The 19,592-nt window shown below is 40.2% G+C and overlaps 2 protein-coding genes across 7 annotated transcripts in view; both read right to left on the bottom strand.

Moving 5' to 3' along the window:
• Nucleotides 1-19,592, bottom strand: part of LOC149588130 (protein regulator of cytokinesis 1-like) — a 44,087-nt gene that overhangs the window by 10,696 nt on the left and 13,799 nt on the right. For 5 of the 6 annotated variants that reach the window (XR_016380067.1, XR_016380065.1, XR_016380066.1 and 2 more), the window contains exon 5: nt 410-573. Coding sequence is in view for 3 of the 6 variants with exons in the window: in XM_089863169.1 (XP_089719295.1) it covers nt 433-573 (141 nt within the window). In the remaining 3 variants the exon portion in view is untranslated. Of the gene's footprint in view, nt 1-81; nt 204-409; nt 574-19,592 lie in introns of those variants that run through there. The other variant, XM_089863168.1, reaches the window with a different exon arrangement.
• Nucleotides 17,359-18,054, bottom strand: LOC149588132 (uncharacterized). The gene is made up of 2 exons (XM_089863170.1): nt 17,458-18,054; nt 17,359-17,390 (listed from the first exon to the last, which is right to left on the bottom strand). The coding sequence occupies exons 1-2, from the start codon at nt 17,923-17,925 to the stop codon at nt 17,376-17,378; spliced, it is 483 nt and encodes a 160-aa protein (XP_089719296.1). The 5' UTR covers nt 17,926-18,054; the 3' UTR covers nt 17,359-17,375.

Here is a 19,592-nt window from a genome sequence, read left to right as displayed (position 1 = left end):
TTCAACTGGTCAATTAAAATCTGTCCCTGTATTCTGCCTCTCTCATTACTTATCTTGACTTTCGCTCTTAAATTCTGAATATCTTTTGAAGTGACCACCTTACCATACTTATCAGAAACATATTCTTTAATTTTTAAGGTTGGTACGTGCAAACCACACAACAATTTAGCATCATTTTCCCCAATTTCACCTAATTTTCTATTCTGTGGATATTTATCAAATATTGAAGGATTTACAGGGTCTTTGTGAACAAGATTTGCAGAACTAATGTGATAAGAAGACCTCCTACGTGCAACTTTAAATCTAAATAAGCAGTTTCGTGCATTGTGTTGCTGATTTGGCCTTAAGCCTTTACTCTTGGTTTTAACTTCCCCATAATGCTTACAGACATATATAGATTTATACTCACCTCCTGCTCTTTCGCTTCTGAGCTTAGTATGGTATAACACCTTTTGGTTGTAAACGGGGTGTTTTGACAGCACTGGCTGGTGTAGTTTTATTAGAAGTCGGTGGTGCTTTGCGTTTCATTGGGGTTACCAGTTTTTTCCCTCCATCTTCGGTTTTCTGTTGCGCCTAGCAAAGAATTAATCTTAGAGAGTTAGTATCACCCTAAGTTAATTCATAAGATATGTTCCATAAGTTTGTAAAGTCTGATGACTTAGGAACTGGAGCTTGTCATGAAGTGATTGAGGTAGGTCATAGATTAAGGATAAAGCGACGCCTGGTAAGACGCTGCTATCAAAGGCTTAGTAACGCAGACTAAATAATAATAAGATGGGAGTCTGCAAATTTAACCGAGTTAATCAATTCTCGCTTGTCGTTCATTAACTAGCTCGAGCTGTAAGTCTCTTTCAGTAGCATTACAAAGTATTGGTAGTGTCATACTTATGGAAAATATCTTATAAACTTATGTTACGAATTTTATCTCTATATCTATATAAATCAAAGTCCTGACTGACTGATTGACTGACTGACTGACAGACTGACTGATAATCAACGCCCAGCCCAAACCGCTTGCCATAGAAGGCTGAAAATTGGCAGGAACGTTACTCATAAGTAGTAGGCGCGTACTAAGAAAGATTTTTCCAATACGCCGCCATCTTAATAAATGGCACCCAAAAATGTAAAAAATCTTCTCAACAAAGTCCGCGCGTTTCAACCGATTTCGCAAATATTTAGCACACTGGATTCCTTTAACCTATAGACGGGCTCAATGGTCTTTTGAGTTCGATTTGTTGCTATCTTTTTAAATGGCGGCCAGAAATTTAACAGCCCTTCTTTATGGAATATTTTCCGCGTGAAAAGTAATAAAAAATGTCCCGACGGGCTGACGGGCAACGCCGAGTGCCATCACTCCCAGGGTGCTACAAAAACATTAGTCGTCAGTAAAATCTACCCATTCTTTAGATCATTTTGGTGGAAGTTCTTATTACACGCGAGCGACGCCGCGGGTAACAGCTAGTTTTATAATAAAGTAAACATTAGTAGTAGGGACTATACAGATATGCAGACATCCAAGATGGCCGCCACCCCAAGATGGCCGCCCTCTCCTCATCCACCAAACTCAAACCAAACTTCCACCCAAAGATTAAGCTAAACTCCTACCTGATCAACCCTACCTTCCAGCATGCTATGACTCTTTAGAGGGGTTTTACCCATTTTTTCCCCAAAACAAGCTCGGCTTAACCCTCGGAGGCTGTAGTTCTTTTAATAAACCAGTCTAGTTATTTTGTAAGATTCTTGTTTGAATTTCCCGCCATAAACCCATGTCTGAGAAACAAAGACAAATAAATAAATAAAGATTTTTTAATAACAAATACCAAATAATATATACAATAAAATAGAGAATAACAAGAATATAAATAGAGAATAACAAGAATATAAATAGAGAATAACAAGAATATAAACAAAAATTAAATTAAAACCAGAAATATTTACCGCTACTTTTACCACTAATAAAAACCAGTCTTTAAATCGAAATTTTGAAGGTAATTGTTTTTATCTCTGGCGTAAAAAGCATCTTGCTCAAAGTGACATTTTGATTTTCAAAACTTGATATTTTAGTCGAAATCTTAACTGAAAGCCGGTCTTTAAATCGTAATTAGCGCCACGTTTTATTAACAATTTCACGACATCAACGCGGCATTCACTCTAGCGGGGCGTCGGTTGCCAGCTTTTTTCAGGCACTCTGGTGGTACATGCCTCCATTGACTCAAGAAGATCTTGGGCATTTTCGGCTCCGAATCCTATCCACGTTGATCGAGCGAACAGCTGTTAAGTTTGAGAAGGACATCGAAGTCAAGGCCTCACTGAAGAGAACGTGCTCCAGTTGGTGCAGGGTACGCAGAACCTTATGCGGTGGCAGGGCTTGTCGGGTTGTACGGGCCATGTCCTATAAAATTCTTCGTTGACCCTTTACCTCCCGAAGGAAGTTACATCCGAGCCACTGCGGGGCTTGAAGCGACTTCACACAAATTTTACACAACTTTAAAGAGACCATAATAGAAATTTCTTTCCCATCCCGATCTATAACCGGGATGGAAAAAGCGTCAAATTAAGTCCTGGCGCAAACTGTTGCTTGCGCCAGGACTTCCCCTTCATTGCAATAGTCAGTTGTATGTATGCATATGACATTGCAATGAAGGGCGATTCATGAACCACAACCAACAGGCTTTGCTCATGCATTCTGATGGCTGAGGCAACTTTTTACGTTGGCTAGACTATATGTAACTTTGAAGGATTTATACAAAAGTTACATAAATCTAGCTCATGAATCGAAATTGGTCTCTTTTCAGGCGATGCCCGAGAAGAGACAGCTAGAAAAATCGAAATTGGTCCCTTTTCCGTTGGAAAATTGAGTTTGGTCTTTTCTCACCCAACAAAAGCGGCACGAGTTAAAGAAAGACATCTTTAGTTGGACTTTTAAGAGCATAGCTGAGCAACTGATAACTTTCTTCATGAAACACGGAGCTTATATACTAAATGACCGAGAGCAGATTTAATATTAAACAAGTTCTCTAGATAAAAAAATTTATTTTTTACCGACCACACCCTATTGTTCACACCCTGAAACGTATTATTAAAGCCGCGTGTCTTATATAATAACCGCTTGAAAACAGGTTGAAACCGGCTCAAACTAGTCAGGGCGTTGTCTTTTTTTATTGGAATCGGGTAAGGTCAATTACCTAGCTACGTAAATTTTTCAAGGGTAACGACTATAAAAGTTTAAGAATTTTTAAAGTTTTTTTGATGAAGATAAACGGCGTGTATTTTAAGATCGTCCATAGCTCAGTGGTTAAAGGCAGGGTCTACTAATGTAATACCCAAAAAGGTGGCGAGTTCAAATCCTGGCCAGTCTACCGAGCTATGGACGATCTTTTTATGTATAAAATAAGGTTTGTTTAAGAAGTTGGGGTTAGTTGATAAACAGACGTTAGTCATGAATGACGACTTTTTTTAACTTTAGCGTCTAATACGTGTCTAGATATATACCCAAACAATACCCAATCAAGTTTTAAAAATTATTTGCATCAACCTCTTAACTTGACTAGCGATTATGAAGTTGGGCTGGCAGAAATCATATTTCCAAATCATTGGGTGAATATAAGCGAAGAGTTTAACAAGTTTGAAATTCAGGTTGTAAGTGACCCGAACCGTGACAACTATGCAGCTGTTCGAGAGCCTGTTGAATATCAAAAAATAGAGATACCCGTCAATCGTTATGTTAAGACCAAAGAATACGAACTGCCCCAAAATTTTGTCGAGCTGTTAAATGATGATGTAGACAGTCATCCGTATTTAAAAGGCAAATTATCTTTTAAATTAGTGAATAAGTATAAAGACGGGGCCCTGGGAAAACAGTTAGATACAAACTTTCCCGTTTACCTGCAAGTTTTAGGAGAGGAAAACATACGGTTCAAAATACCAGCTGATTCCCCCTTGACCACGCTATTTGAATTTAAAGAGAATAATTACGAAGATGTTCCATATATATCCAAATATCCTGTATCAAAGCATGCTAAAAATATAAGTTTAAATTACACTAATAATTACGTGGAAATCGAAATTGATAATGTTGGAGATAGTTTTAAAAAAAAATTTGATTACAAGTACATTCCTAAAGCCACCATTAAACGTAAAACAAGCCATGAGGTTCCGCCAATAAGAAAAAAGCCCCAGCCGGAATATAAACCTGTACCGCCATCTATACCTATTTTACCGCGAACTACGCCTTTTCTTCCGATACCTATTGCTACGACTGAACCCGTAGTATTTGTACAACCACAGCCATCCAAAATAACCCCTCCCCCACCACCACCCAAAATAACTATTCCAAAACAAACCTCTCCAAAGCCTTATTATCCAACATATTCAGGGCCTGACCCCTCTAAAACGCCAGCTTCAGGTAAACAGTTACCTCCAAATTCGACTAAACCGATACCTCCAAGTTCAAATAAACCGATACCTCCAAGTTCGGATAAACTAATACCTCCGAGCTCAACTAATTCAGCCGCTACTACAACGATTAATTCAGCATCTACCACAACAACTAAACCAACATCTACTACAACAACAACAACTAGGCCAACCCCGTCTACTTCAGATCCCTTAAAGATTCTGACTACAGACCCCCCAAAGGCTGAATTACCGAAGCCAAAGCCGGAGCCAACGAAGTCCGAACTACCAAAACCAAAGGCTGAATTACCGAAGCCAAAGCCGGAGCCAGATCCCCTGAAACTTCCGGATTCCCCCAAAATTGCAGCTCCGGACCCATATAAGCCTGATCTATCAAAACAAGAGGCCCCGAAACCCTCTACCTTCGAACCACTGACGCCGACCCCCTCGCCAACGGAGGTTGAGGAAATATATATATTTCCAGACCCCTCAAAACCTGACTTACCGAAACCCGACTCACCGAAACCCGACTCACCGAAACCCGACTTACCGAAACCCGACTCACCGAAACCCGACTTACCGAAACCCGACTTACCGAAACCCGACTTACCGAAACCCGACTTACCGAACCCCGACTTACCGAACCCCGACCTATCAAAACCCGACCTATCCAAGCCTGATCTCTCAAAATCTCCAGACTCTACAACATCCTCTACTTTTGAGCTACCCGTATTACCGACCCCCTCCCCACCAGCGGTTGATGAAAAACCCTTGTTTCCGCAGCCGGTTGATCCGCCAAAGAAAACACCCGAGCCGATTATCTCTGAAAAGCCTAAGCAAATTATCCCCGAAGATTATGATAACTATAAAATATTGTTCTTACCGCAAACTTTTAGAGCCAGTAAAACGCCAGAGAAAAACGCCGAAGGGCTTTATCGAGCCGTAACGCGTACTTTAGAAAAATTAGTATTTAAAAAAATTGAAGTAACATATCACACTATAGATAATCGGGGTGATGCTATCATGTATAATTTTAAAACACCGGAATGGGTGGAAATTAAATTTTCTCCCCAACTAGCTAAATTGCTCGATCTTGACCCCAATAAATACTACACAGGACGCAATCAATCTGGTCCTTTGAGGATGACGGTACAAGAATATACCATAAACGAAAACAATGCCTATCTAGAATATCGAGTCAATAGAACCATAAAGCGCTATACCCCTTGGGAAAAACCGTGGCTTTATTTCTTTTTTAAAATGTCAGGCGAGTTTAGATCGACAGATGATTACAAGATTTATGAAGATATTGCCGAAAACCTACAAATAACTGCGCGCAATTTTGACCCTCTAAGATTGCAACAGGCCGAATTTAGCGTTATTAAACAAGGAGCGGAGCATTATTTTAGAGTCCATTGTCCGGCAAAAATTGAAATGCTCTTCCCGAAAGAATTGCGCGATATATTAAATTTAGAAGCTGAATACGTTGGGGGGACGTTTCTATCCACTAAACCTTTAGAGCGTAATTTTACGCATTTCAAAACAACTAATGACACATTTGTCAATTATCGCGTTCATGACTCGCTAATGTATCTATTTACTAAGACCAGTTTCACAAAAATCAAAATACCCGCGGGCGAATATACCTGCGATTTGACGGCGACCGGGGCCGTAATTCCCTTCTCTTTACATTTAAAAATTATAAATCAGTTATTGGGTGTTCAAGAATATATGCCCCGCCAGTATTTTAAAATGTACATTCTCAAAACGGAAACGGAAAATAGATACTATGTTCGTCTCGAAATAGAGCCAGGTGTTCGCGTCTCGGTAGCTGGTCCGATGGCCAAGTTATTTAACATTCCCGAAGAGGGAGAATTTTTTCAACATAGTCACTCGGGAGTAGCTTTGGTAAATCCCCGATTAAGATCAATGACCCTGACAGCTAATAATAATTTTTGGACTAGCGAATACGATGTGGATAGATTTCCAGAAGATCCCGACTATGCTGACCAACCGTATGTACCCGGATCTCAAGGCAAACGAGTTGACAATTACGCGTGCGAGATTCCTCCCGGGGTTTATTATCATATTAGCGATGTTTTAAGTGCTATGAGCGAAGCCATGTCCCCGGCGCATAGGAAAAGTCTAAAATTTACGCAGAATGTAGACGGAACCGTGACGGTTTCAAAACTGAACGATACGGTCTCAATTTTGTTTCCCAAAACAACACCCGGAAGAGGCCTCGGGAGGCTGTTAGGCTTTAGTGCCAATCAATTAGATCGGTATCTTAATAACGAGACTTCGGAGTATCCCGCTGATATCATGAGAGGCGTCGATGCCATGTTTGTTTATACCAATATTATCCGTCAACAAGTGGTTGGTGGTGGTCAAGCCCCTCTGCTACGTTTCATAAAAATGCCGGCTTTTTCGCTGCTAGACGAGGAGAACCAGGAAATATTTAATAATATCGACTTTTATCCAATTTCAACCAGCGATATACAAGAAATTGAAATTGAATTGAAATCCGATTACGGGGAAAATATCCCGTTTAATTTGGGCAAAGTATATATTAAACTGTTTTTTAGGCGTCGACGTCAATAGAACAGGAGCAATGGTGCCTAATAGATACACTCTGTATTTCCAAAGAGGATCGTCCCTTCCGGCTTTACACGCAAACGTTTTCCAATCGGGGGGTCGCTTCAGTGTGGGCGGCATCTTTAATTCTTTATTGCGCAAAATTACACCCTTTATTAGGCCGGCCATTAGTACTTTAGCGTCCGAAGCTGTGGGGTTAACGAGTAGAGTAATTAGCGATGCCCAAAACCCCACCATATCACCTCGAGAATCGATTAAACGAAATGTCAAACAATCTATAAATTCCCTACTACATAAAGGCGTGGACCGGTTCGTCAACACTCAAAGCGGGACGGGCCGAAAACGAAAGAGGACTGCTAAAACAAGCCGGAGCAAACGTGTTAAGCGACGCACTAAACGCGATTTTCTAGACTAAACATGTCGACCTACGAAAGTGTTCTTTCCGACTTTGAAGTATTTGAAAAGCCAGTGGTGAATAATAATATTGTTGGGACTAAAACGACTGCTCATTATCCAATTGCCCCACTAACTAATGCTAAATATATAGAATTTATCATTCCTCCCTCTAACAATTATCATGATTTGACTAAAACTCTTTTGAGATTAAAATTTCGCGTATTACACGAGGACGGCACGGCCGTTCCAGATGCTGAAAAGAAAGTCTCGGTAACAAATTTAATAATTGCCTCGCTATTTTGTCAAGTAGAATTATTTCTCAATGGCGTCGCTGTCCAGCAACCTAATAATATGTACCCATATATGGCCTATTTTAAAATACTTTTAAATTATGGACAAACGGCGGCCAATTCCTGGTTAACTTCTATGTTATATTATTTGGATACCATTATCGATCCGGCGACGGCTTTAGCAGATGCTAATATTAACAAAGAAAATAATGGTATTGGTCGTCGCGCTAAACGCGTGGCACAATCAAAGACGTGTGATGTAATTGGCGAATTATTTTTGGATATGTTCAAAACGCCCAAATTCTTACTAGATAATATCGAGGTGCGAATTAGACTTCATCGAAGCTCCACGGATTTTGCTATTATTCACAATGAAACGGGCAAAAAGTATAAGATTGATTTAACGGAATGCACTTTGTTTACGCGCGAAATTGAGGTTAATCCCGAACTGCAACTAGCTCACGCTCAGATGTTAAACTCGGGAATAAACGCTCGCTACGAAGTAAACTCTATTGTTATGAAAAATTTCTTAATAACCACCGGAACGCAAGATTTTATTAGGGACAGCTTGTTTACGGGGCAATTACCCTCGCGAACTGTCGTGGCTTTCGTTACTAATAAAAAATTTGTAGGGGAAGCAACTTCTAACCCCCTGGATCTCCAACATTTCAAACTCGATTTCATGCAATTCTCTTTAAATTCTCAAAATTATCCCGATATCCCGTTTACGCCTAATTTTGACGACGACCAGTACGTTAGATGTTACAATTCTTTATTCGAGGGTCTCGAGATATTAGGTCTTGACCGAGGAAATATAATTTCTTACGATTTATATAAGAAGGGCTTTTTTGTCGTTGTTTTTGATTTGAGTAGAGAACATCTCGCTTCGTTAGGTTTAAATTCCATGCCCCAGACTGGTAACTTGCGATTATCGTTAAGATTTAGTTCTCCGCTAACCGAAAACGTCACGTGTATTGTCATGGCCGAATTTCCAAACAATCAGTTAATAATATCTAAAAACAGAGAAATTATTTATAATCACCCCAACGTATAAAAGACTAAAACTTTATAAATACAATATCAGTCGCGAGCCAAGATGCACCAAGTACACACCGTCACGCCAAAGCTCGACATTTGCGTCATTGAATCAATTGAACCTAAAATATTAATTCAAAGATCGGATACGCGTACAAAAACTATATTAAAACCTAACGCCTGGTACGCTTTGTTTCGGTTTCAAAATGAACTCACGTCCTTTTTTGACGGAAAAATACCTCGCTATCATATTTGGTTGCCCGTCAAAGAGCGCATCAAGCTGGAATGCTTCGTCAACTCGAAAGATGAACGTCTAATCGATCTTCGATACTATGAACGAGGCAGCGGCAGTCGTTATTTCCTCAACTTTAGCACCAGCGAAGGATTCAGCCTGAACAAAACAGGATGGCAGACATTGATCGACTTAAAGCCGTTGATTGACGAGGATCTCAAGGCTAAAGGGATAGCTGTCTGTCGCATGCGTGAATTAATTTTAAACGAGCTCACTACCACTTTGTTTGACGTCACTTCCACTTGCTCCAACGTCGAGTGTCGAAAACAAATTTGCCACTCTCAAAGCTGGTCGGAATTTGACACAAATTTCAGCGATCGAGTCGAGCGTAATTTGCACGAAGCGTTGCCTCAACTGGATCGTGAGAAAATTTTGCATCAATTTGAGACCGAACACGGATGGATCGAGGATCAAGAGGATATTTACGCTTATTTTGTCAACAGTTTTGCCGATTTAAAGAATGCCTTGATTTATGGCTATTAAGATAAATGTACTGATATATCGTATTTGTTTAACTGATATTGTTTTTATAAAATACCTTTGCGTGTATTAAATAAAGTTGTTTATTGGGAAACTATTTAGTCGTTATTTATACTTGTTAAGACATGGACGCTAAAATTAGAAAAATTTATTACGACGTGGCTAATCCGGCCGCTTATGGGTCGCTAGCCAGATTACAAAAGGCCTTACCGGACGTGCCAAAAGCAAAATTAATCGCCTTTCTCGAGAAACAACCTGCCTACACGAAACATCGATTTCGACGTTTCCGATTCAAAACTAACCAGGTGTACGCTTCGAGCATGGACGATGTTTTTCAAGCTGATTTGTTGGATCTACCGAAATTAAAACGTTTTAATAAAAATGTTCGCTATGTTTTGTGCGTCATTGACGTCTTAAGCCGCTACGGATGGACAGTACCTCTTAGAAACAAAACATCTGGCGAGGTTATCGAGGCTTTTAAAAAAATATTTCGAGAGAGGATCCCTTTAAAAATATACACGGACTACGGTGGAGAATTTAGTTCGCGCAACTTTGATTCCTTCTTGAAACGGCACAATGTGCAAATACATTTTGCCCGGAGTCAGCATAAAGCCAGTCTCGCGGAACGCTTTATTACAACAATTAAGGAACAAATTGCCCGGGTTATTACGGCCACGGGGAATAAAAATTACGTTAAATATTTACCTTTAATTTCTCAAGCCTATAATGAACGGGTTCATTCAACTACTGGAATTGCACCGGTTCGTGTTAATATAGATAACGAATCAATCATTTGGAATAAACTGTACGGGAAATCAGACGGCATTACTCGATACGCACCGAGGCTTAAAGTTGGCGACTACGTGCGTCTCTCTATAGCTAGTCGGGTATTTAGAAAAACCAGCTCGGGAGGCACGTTTACTGACGAAATATTTCGCGTTGTTGACGTCATACCCAGGTCACCACCCGTCTATCGCGTAGCGGATTTAAAGGGGGAGCAAATTCTGGGTGTTTTCTACGGCGCCGAATTACAAAAAGTCTCGTTACCTGAGACTAAATTATGAACACTTCGCAAATAAACGCTCTTTTAACTTGCGACAAAAGAACGCGACCCTATTATTTAGGGTGCTTCCCAGTAGACAGACTCCCAGAACGGCCAAAAAGGTCCAAATTTTGCTTTATATTTAATAATGAAGCAGCTGGAGAGGCTGGAGAACATTGGATAGCGTGCTTTTCTAACAATGACACGGTGGAAATGTTTTGCACTTACGGAAATTCGCCGCGATACTATAAAGTTAATTTAAAACGATACGGGAAACGAGTTGTTTACAATAAACAACAAATTCAACATCCATTTTTTCAACTGTGCGGTATCCATTGTTGTCTGTACCTAGCACTCCGCTGTCAGGGCGTGGCTAGAAAGACGATATTAGACGCCATCTATGACCAGAATCTTAAACTTAACGACTATGTCGCCTTATTATATTTATCTTTACATTTAAAAAAACATGTACACAGATATTGTTCGCAATAAAACAATTTTTTATTTGTCTAAATATTACATTTTTTTTATTAATCAATATCGCGCCATTTATTATGCCTCTTTCTCCTCTCGTTAGATGGAACCAGCGGTCCTAAGTTTTGAAGTTCGTCTTTCTTTTTCCGAGGTTTTTTCTTTTTTTTCTTGTTCTTCTGTTTAGCGGAGGCCGTCTCAAACAGGTTTTCCAAGTCCGTTAAATTGTCCCCGTTTTCCTCCGCTAAATTCTCTTGTTCATCGACAATTTCCTCTTGTAAATCGTCGTCACGATTTGCATAACCGACAGCTCCTTCTTCTAGCTCTCTTTTTGGCGTGAAAAATGTGTTTTGCAAATGATTTGCCAGAACTTCGGCTTGCCGTTTCACCATATCTCCAACATAGGTCGGCCCATATTGCTGGTAAAAATCTTCTCGTGTTGGTGTCCCCGCAGCCGTTTCGCTTTTTAAAACCTTTTGCCGAGGCTCGGTTCGTTTAGGCGTAGTAAAAGAACTGCCCGAAGCGCTTGTTGTCGGTGATGACGTGGCATAGCTCGGCCATGACAATTGTTTTTTTCGCGGGGGCATTTTAGGGGTGACCGGTAATGGCGGCGTGGGGACATTGGACATTGCTTGTGTTACGACCTCAAATTTAGGTAAGGGAATTTGTTTCTCGATACTTAAATATTTCTTAAAAGCGTCTAAATATTTATATAATTTATCGTAGGCATTCAATGGCGATTTTAAAATATCCTCAATCTCTCGGTCCAAAGCAGAGTGCTCTTGGGCAGCTGTTGAAGTTACGGCAGACGCGGTACAAGAACCATTTGTTTCATAGTTTAGCAGCTATAGCTTGGACAATTGAAGGCAAGATTGCGGCAAGCAACGTCGTAAGAAAACCACCTGATTGCTGCAACAACAGCTTTTTTTTGCTTTTCTGCGACAAGGTACTTGATCCGAGTTGTCTAATAATTTTCTTGTACTTTGCTAGCTTTTTCTTACGGTCTTTACTCAAATAAATACCTCCGCCCTTTAAATTCTTACAAATTGTCTGAATGCTCTTTAATTGAGGCGCGCTACTATTGTTTAAGAGGGTTCGCCGTTGTTTACAGCTAGTTTGACGCAAACTCTGTAAATAAGGGACAAATTTGGCAAACTTGGTCGAGGGACGCGCTACGACGAGTCCGGAGCGTTTTGCTGATCGACGTTTAACGCGTGGGGCCATTATTCAAATGACAATTAAATTTAATCGACATAGACATACATAGGTGATTCGTGAGGTAGAACTCGCGACCTTAATCGTAAATTTTCCGGAGTTTCTTGTTTTAAATCAATTAACAAATAGCTATAGGGTTCTTTAGTGGCTAGTCTGTACGCCTCCGTAATACGCTTCGGGTTATCTGGACTTATTTGTTGCGCCAAATATCTAATAGAGGCGACATCTCGAGGATTTTTCATTATTATAAAATAGGAAGAGTTTTGAGAAATTATCCGCGATTGGCTACCCTTGGGAAACAGTTGTTGAGTAATAATAATAACCGTATACCCTAAATGATGCGATGTCACGCACACTAAATCGGCAATATGAGCTTGTTTAAATAATTGGCTAGCTAAGTCGTCTAGTATCAAGTAGGAGTCGCGATTCATTTCCCAAAAGTCCGGATCCGCCGTTGGCAAGCCTTGAATAAATTGAATTCCCGGAATCAATTGTTTCAATTTTTCGTAGTTTGGCTGCCAGGCGGCGTAGCAATAAATAACCTTTTTATGCGGTGGGTCAAACATAAGCTGATGATTTTGCAATAAGTTACTTAAAAGAAAACTCTTTCCCGCTTGCGTTGGCCCCACGATTAGAAACTGGGCGGGTGTTTGGAACTTTAAAGAATGCGAGACTGACTCGGTTGGATTCATCTTGATTAATAAACATTTTTATTTTAATTAACAGTTTATATATATAATATACATAATCAAAAATACAATTAACCCAAAACCCAAAGACCCTTAATAAACACAAATTAGAAAATATTTAAACAATATAAACGAAACCCTTTTACCCAAAAAATTCCCCTATGAAGTAATTGTTTTTTTAAAAAGTTTCTCTTCTAATTCCAGACAACGCTGGCGGAAGCGTTGGGCGTTGAGGAGGTTAAAGTTGACGCGTGACTCGGAGGGTAGTTGGTACACACGCACTACAGAAGAAAACACGACGGATTTATGCGCACGCGCACTTTTTCGTTTCCCGACCGCTCGTTGTTGGTGGCTGGGCATGTTTGGATTAGAGGCTCGCAAACATCCTCGCCCTCGCTGGTCGGGAAGTCCGGAACCCCCTGACGCAGTGGTTTATTGTTGCACGGTTTTTTGGAAACCATCGGACACGATGGGCTGTGTTTCCGATGTTCCCTCGATGGATGGTCCGTGCAACGCCACTGGTACAAGGCGATGCCGCAAAAGGCGCAGCGCGTCGTCTGTGTTTCTACATCTGCAAGATAGAAACCGTCTTTGGCCAGGGCTTCGATAGGAACGCAAGATTCCCACAAGCCCTCAAAAGTATGTCTTCGCCTAGCCTCGTAATTCATGCGAAAGAGATGCTGAAGCGGGTGTTGCCTCTTTGAAACCGTAGGGTCGACTGGTTGTCAAATCGGCGTTCAACAATCTCTTATTCGAGGTTTGGCGAAATCTTTTGGTGATTTTAACGGCCTCTAGCTGCAGCTTGTATTTATCCCGTTTAAAATTAAAAGGGACATTGACTGTAACTTCCTTTTCCGGATTCATCGCTACACTTTCAAAGGTTTCAAAGTCAAGTTTTTCAAGATTTTCTCGATTTAACGTCAACCCTTTAATTTTCTTGACTTCTTTTCCTTTGCTAGTGCGAAACGAGTAACTTTTGGCACCGGTACTACAAAAGGAAGTTATATAATCACCGCCGAGTTCGTCCGCCCAGCAACCAATATGATTGCCAGTTGGAATGTCAAACTTTCCCGGTAGATGGCGGTAGATTATCGAGTCGGTGTCACAATACAAAGCTGCGCGGTCTAATTGAAGCAGCATCTTGTTCAATTCGAGTCGCCCGTAGCAAGAAACAAAGCTCCCCACAATGGCCGACCCCAGTTTGTAGTCCGAAACGTAATCGCTTTTGGCTTTGTACGATAAGAGAGCGATCGACTCCGTAACTGGCCGTAAGTCGACTAATTCCAGAGTGTAATCGCTCGCGTATCGTATCAGTTCGTAATAATTGTTGATAAAGATGCTGCGAATCTTTCCCGTATTCAGAGCCATGCGACCCCAAAGAGAATTTAAATTAATTTTAGCGATATTACGCAGGGAAGGATTTGATTGAATATCCGCCACGGTCAGAGAAAGCTTTTCATTCTTGTTTATATCAGCGATATACGCCTCTTTTTGCAGAGGCGTTTGCGCGTGAGCGGGAAATCCGGAATTCTTCACTTTCAAGGCGATAAAATCAGTCATGTACTGGGCAAAAAAATATTCCGTTTTTGGATAATGGTACACCTCGAATATATCGAGGAGTTTATAACCATGTTCCATAGCGGCATAGACTTCGACCGTTGGCCAGACTGATTCGAAAGCCCGTTCATTGACAGTGTGTTCGCAGATTTCCGCTCGCAATTCTAGGCACGTGCGACAGAGGGCGTAGGCTAATTTACCACCGCTGCGAAAGGGAATTAAGGGGATGTGGAGATCTTGAGGGGCCAACAGACGACAATTCATAACGCCAAAATACCACCCTGGCGACTTGTCAAAATCTCTGCTATAGATTATGGGGTGGCCGCTAGGGTACGGACAATCGCGACAAACTTTCGGGTACAAAGAAATAATATCCTTGTAGAAAATTTTCTCCTCACCTTGCACGTGGCAGTTAAGAACAAAATTTTCCGTTCGTCCCCCATAGAGAGCGCTACGGGCTGATATTTGAGGTCGAAAAGTTAAACTTTTACAGAAAGCCTTTGCTTCGGCGTTTTCTTTTAAAAGCTTAGCAAATTGACACTCAAAAATCGAGGTATATTCATACCCGACCATCTTCTCTTTAATAAACAACTCTCTATCTAGAGTCCGTTCGTACAGAAATCTGTTGCTGGCTTTGAGTTGGGTATTGTAGGCATTAAGTTTTTGGCATGGACAACCGTGAAAGTAGCAACCGTGGAAATCGTAGATTTTGGGCGGAGTTTCGCTATAGCCGTCGACTAAATAGCGCCCCACCCGATATTCACCCCCATAGCTTAAAGCCGTTCGCAATTTTATATTTTCCGTTTTCTCCACCCAAGCGAGATATTTTAAGCTAATCTGACTGTGATTAAATTTTGCATTATAGCCGTTAGAAGGAACAATACCCATGCTGTAAGGTTTATAGTAATTGTTAAGATAAATAGTGGTTAAAGCACCCGCCAAAGTAATATTTTTTAAGCAAAAAGGGTCTAATTTTGTTAGATCTACGTAAATTTTTCTAAAAGCTTCGACGCCTTGTCTTAGGACTTTGACGTCTTGAATGCAATATTTAATAAGCTCCTCTTTGATGTTATAAATAGATCCTTCCATTGACGCGTACCAAGCTTGAAAATCTCGATAATCATTGGCTTTCATTTGAGCTACGTTAAAGTACGAAGCTTCAGGGATGACGCCAATGTAATTAAGATTTTCTTCGGTATGAAAATCAAATGGAAAGAATCCTTTCGCCACATCGCCGAGGCTAAACATGCTGGTGAAATTACGCAGAGGTTGACTAATGTAATTAAAGCTATCGAGGAATCTAATTTGCGGTCCCTCAAGATGAATCATTAAAATTTTACTACCGTCAAAAATAACGGCAGGGGTGACGTGTCTATGGACTAAAGCATTAAGAATTAGAAAGTTATCAAAAGCTTTCGCGTAATGAGCTACGACTTGAGTGTTAGTAAAGCGCGGTTGGTACGTTTTACGTTTCTGTCCAGTCAAAACTACCTGCTCTACGCTAAATAAATAATTTAAAAATTGCTCGACGCAATTGGCGCCGTAAAAAATTTTGGTTTCAAAGCCAGCTTCAGTCTCTACGTCGCAAACTAGTAAAATGGGGACGTGGATATTATTTCTAAGAATAGTCTCAATGTCGTAATAAATAAACCGCGAGGCTTTCATTTTGGTTTCCAAAGGCATAACAAAATGTTCACCTGGCGGATGGACTATTTTACACTGAGAGCATTCGGGATTGCAGTCGTGGTCGTCACCCATCAGTCGCCCACATTCTAAACATCGTTTTTGGCTCGCGCAGGTGCCATTAAGTAAATGAGTTTCGTAGCAGGGGCCCGGGAAAAAATAGCGGTGGCATTCGTCGCAACGTTTTAAAGCATCCTCGTTAGTTAAATGAAAAGCTTCTCCTTGACACCGAAAACATATATAAGGTTTTGTATCCTCGGGGCATTTATGCTCTTTTAACAATTCGTATTTGTAAAAGGATTTTAAGCATAAATCGCAAGAGACACAACCGCCCATCATGCCGTGCCAAGTTTTTGCGGGGTGGATATGGTCGCCAATTTTTAATAGATAGATAAATTTAGGAGCTTGGGGGCCTTTGAAAAATATGGTAAAATTATTCGCAGCATCAACGATTACGATTCGATAATGGGGAACTAAATAATTTTGAAATTTTTGAATATCTTCTAGAGTAACAAAACCTTCGGGGACTCCGGCTTTCCTGTGCAAGATTTTTGCAATATTACCTTGAAGAGTGCTATTGCGTCTCAGTTTGTTAAAATTGTCCTGGTTAAAGGGCGGACCTTGCTTATTTTGTTGATAAAAATTGCGATCGGCCATCTCTTTACCCAGAACTAAACTCCGAGCAAAACAGAGATTATCATTATTCTCCATAAAAATAAATTGGTTATTTTGCTTAACGAAATAATCCAAATTAACCAAAGTTCTATTTTTTATGGATTTATAATAAGTCCCTATATTAGCATCGAGGTTTAGAAAAATAATGTCAAACTGAAAATCTTCCCCATTAAAGACAAAGTCCCGACTAGATTGCGTTACTCTATAGATGGTGCGCATAATTCGCTTACTGGTGAATTTGTCAATTTTTATAAATTTAATATTAACAGGGGTCGTCAATCCGGGGGAGCTTAAAACAAATCGAACCCGATTATACCCGGGATTCTCGGTTACTAATTTACGTATAACTTCGTCGAGAATTTTTCGAAAAATTCGAAAAAAATCTCGCGTTGGAATGTCTTCCAGATTTTTGAAAGCTATACGCAAATCGATTTGTTTACAATGCCACTTGCGACTCGTTTTGTCAATCTGCCGCTCAATTGTGTAGTACCGGTTTACCTGTGCGTGTTCCTCTCCTCCACTACCCTCCGAGTCGCTACCGCGGCCGCTGCTCTCACTGCTCATTTTTTGAATTTCTATCACAAATAAAAACAATATAGAAAACATTTTGGTTTGTAAATTTATTGTTAAATAGATACGTACTTTGCTAGGCGGCTGCTGAGCGGCTTCTGCGTCGTTCTTCACGTCGTCCACCAAGCGATGGAAAGCGTTAAGGAGTTTGATGGCGTCTTTGTTTTTAGCGTCAACGACTCTTTTTAGCCGCTTATGTCTACACTCCCACAGTTTGTCCGCCTGGGCGTCTTTTATATCTTTAAATTTATAGATACTGATGTCTATGTAGAAATCCCCCTTTCGCGGGGGGATTTTAGTTTCAAAATATTGCCCGTCGCTTCTCAAGCGATAGGACCCCTCAACCCCGTTGACGCCGACAACGTGTTTCTGCAACACGTCCTGGACAAACTCCTCGTCGTCAGAATCGAGGAGGATCTCAACGGGGTCGGGTTTTACAAATTGACTCAGCGTTCGTTGACCGTTGCTGGATCCTTGTCGATTATTAGGAGAAGACGGTGGAGATTCAAACATAGATTGAGACTCTTGGTACTTGTTCATGGCTGGATCGACTGTGAGAATCCAATACCAATGCTCAAGCTTTTATACCCAAAATCTCAGGGCCATTTTTTTTTAGAATACAGGCTTAGACATGGTTTTTTTATTAAGAGTTTAAAAAATATAATTATGTCTGATACGCTATTTTTAATTTGACCTAAAAAACATTTTTTATTGTGGAGTTGGTACTAAAGATTATAGAAGACATTAGGATATCTATCTATATAAAAAACACCTCTATAGTTTAATATTAATATACATTTATTTAGATTTAAATCATGTCAAAAAAACAATTTCCGTCCCTCCCAAAGTAATTAGTTTTAACCTTCACTAATAAATTGTTTTTCTTATATAAAGCGATCTCGTGAGAATTATTCAAATTATTCGAAACACGCCTAAACAAGCTTTTGCATACGAATAATATTTGTCCCCTTAGGCATTTATCAAAGTAACTTCTTTTTAACCTTCGCTAAAGGGTTTTTTATATAACACGATCTCGTTTGAATTATTTAAAACACACCTAGACAACTTTTTTGCATACGAAAAAAAAACTTAGACCTCGGAGAGATTTTGTAATTTTATACCTATATATCTAATTAACTTTTTGGCTATTTATTGAATTTTAAAAATCTTGAAAGTATTGGCTAGACACTATTAGATTTGACCTCGCTAATTTTGTATATAAGCCCCGTGTTTCAAAATGAAAGTTATCAGTTGTTTAACTTCTGTTTCTGAAACACTATCCCAAAAACTTTAAGATGTCTTTTTCGACCGCTCCTCGTTTGCCCTGCCTGCCCGTGATCAAAATCCATCCGGCAGCGCTTACTCCCCGTCGTGCCACCCCCCAGTCGGCCGGGCTGGACTTATATTGTCCAGTGGATACCGTAATCGACCCTCACGGTATCAAAATCGTGTCGACTGGGTTAGGCGTGATGCTGCCCGAGAACAGCTACGGCCGCCTTGTTGGCCGTAGCAGCTTAACAGCCCAAGGGCTGTTTGTCGCCGAGGGGACGATAGGTATGTTTATTAGTTATTTTATAGTGTGTAAAAGTATAATAATTCTTAACAATAATAGACGCCGACTATCGGGGACCCCTAAAAGTCGTCGTCGCAAATGTCGGGGAAACCCCCTACGTTGTCAAGCGGGGTGATCGTTTCGCCCAATTGATAGTGACCCCGGTTATATTGCTAAGACCGGTGGAAACGGCGGTAAATATTTTCAAGTTTTTTAATTTAGAATTCAACTTGTAACATGTTTTTATGTTGTTTCTAGACTTTGACCCCGACGGCACGCGGCAGTGGGGGGTTTGGGTCGACCGGTGTTTAATCTTTTTAAATGGTGGTGGGTTTTTTTCATATAAATATTTGTTATTGTATATATTATATTGTTTGTTATTAAAAATTTTTATTTCTATATTTGTTATTCTTGTCAGACTTATAATTATAGGCTTATTTTCTAACTCCACCTTAATTAGCCTATCCAATGATATTAGCTCTTTACTTACGCTCCGCCTAATGTGACAAATAGGATCCAATTAAAACTGCCGCTTAACTCTCTAGTATGTTACATATAGCATGTACTAGCAATTTAAATATCATTTGTTATCATAGCCCTCGCAATATGTTGTGCCTCATTTTCTTTTTTGTTTACGGGTTAATAGTCAACGTTT

This window comes from Phalangium opilio, unplaced genomic scaffold (assembly GCF_054372755.1).
Source record: "Phalangium opilio isolate 3A_F unplaced genomic scaffold, DU_Popi_V2 ptg000663l_1, whole genome shotgun sequence".
Classification (NCBI taxonomy): domain Eukaryota; kingdom Metazoa; phylum Arthropoda; class Arachnida; order Opiliones; family Phalangiidae; genus Phalangium; species Phalangium opilio.
The sequence above is the reverse complement of the archived record's forward strand: the minus strand, read 5'-3'. Positions and strand labels throughout refer to the sequence as shown.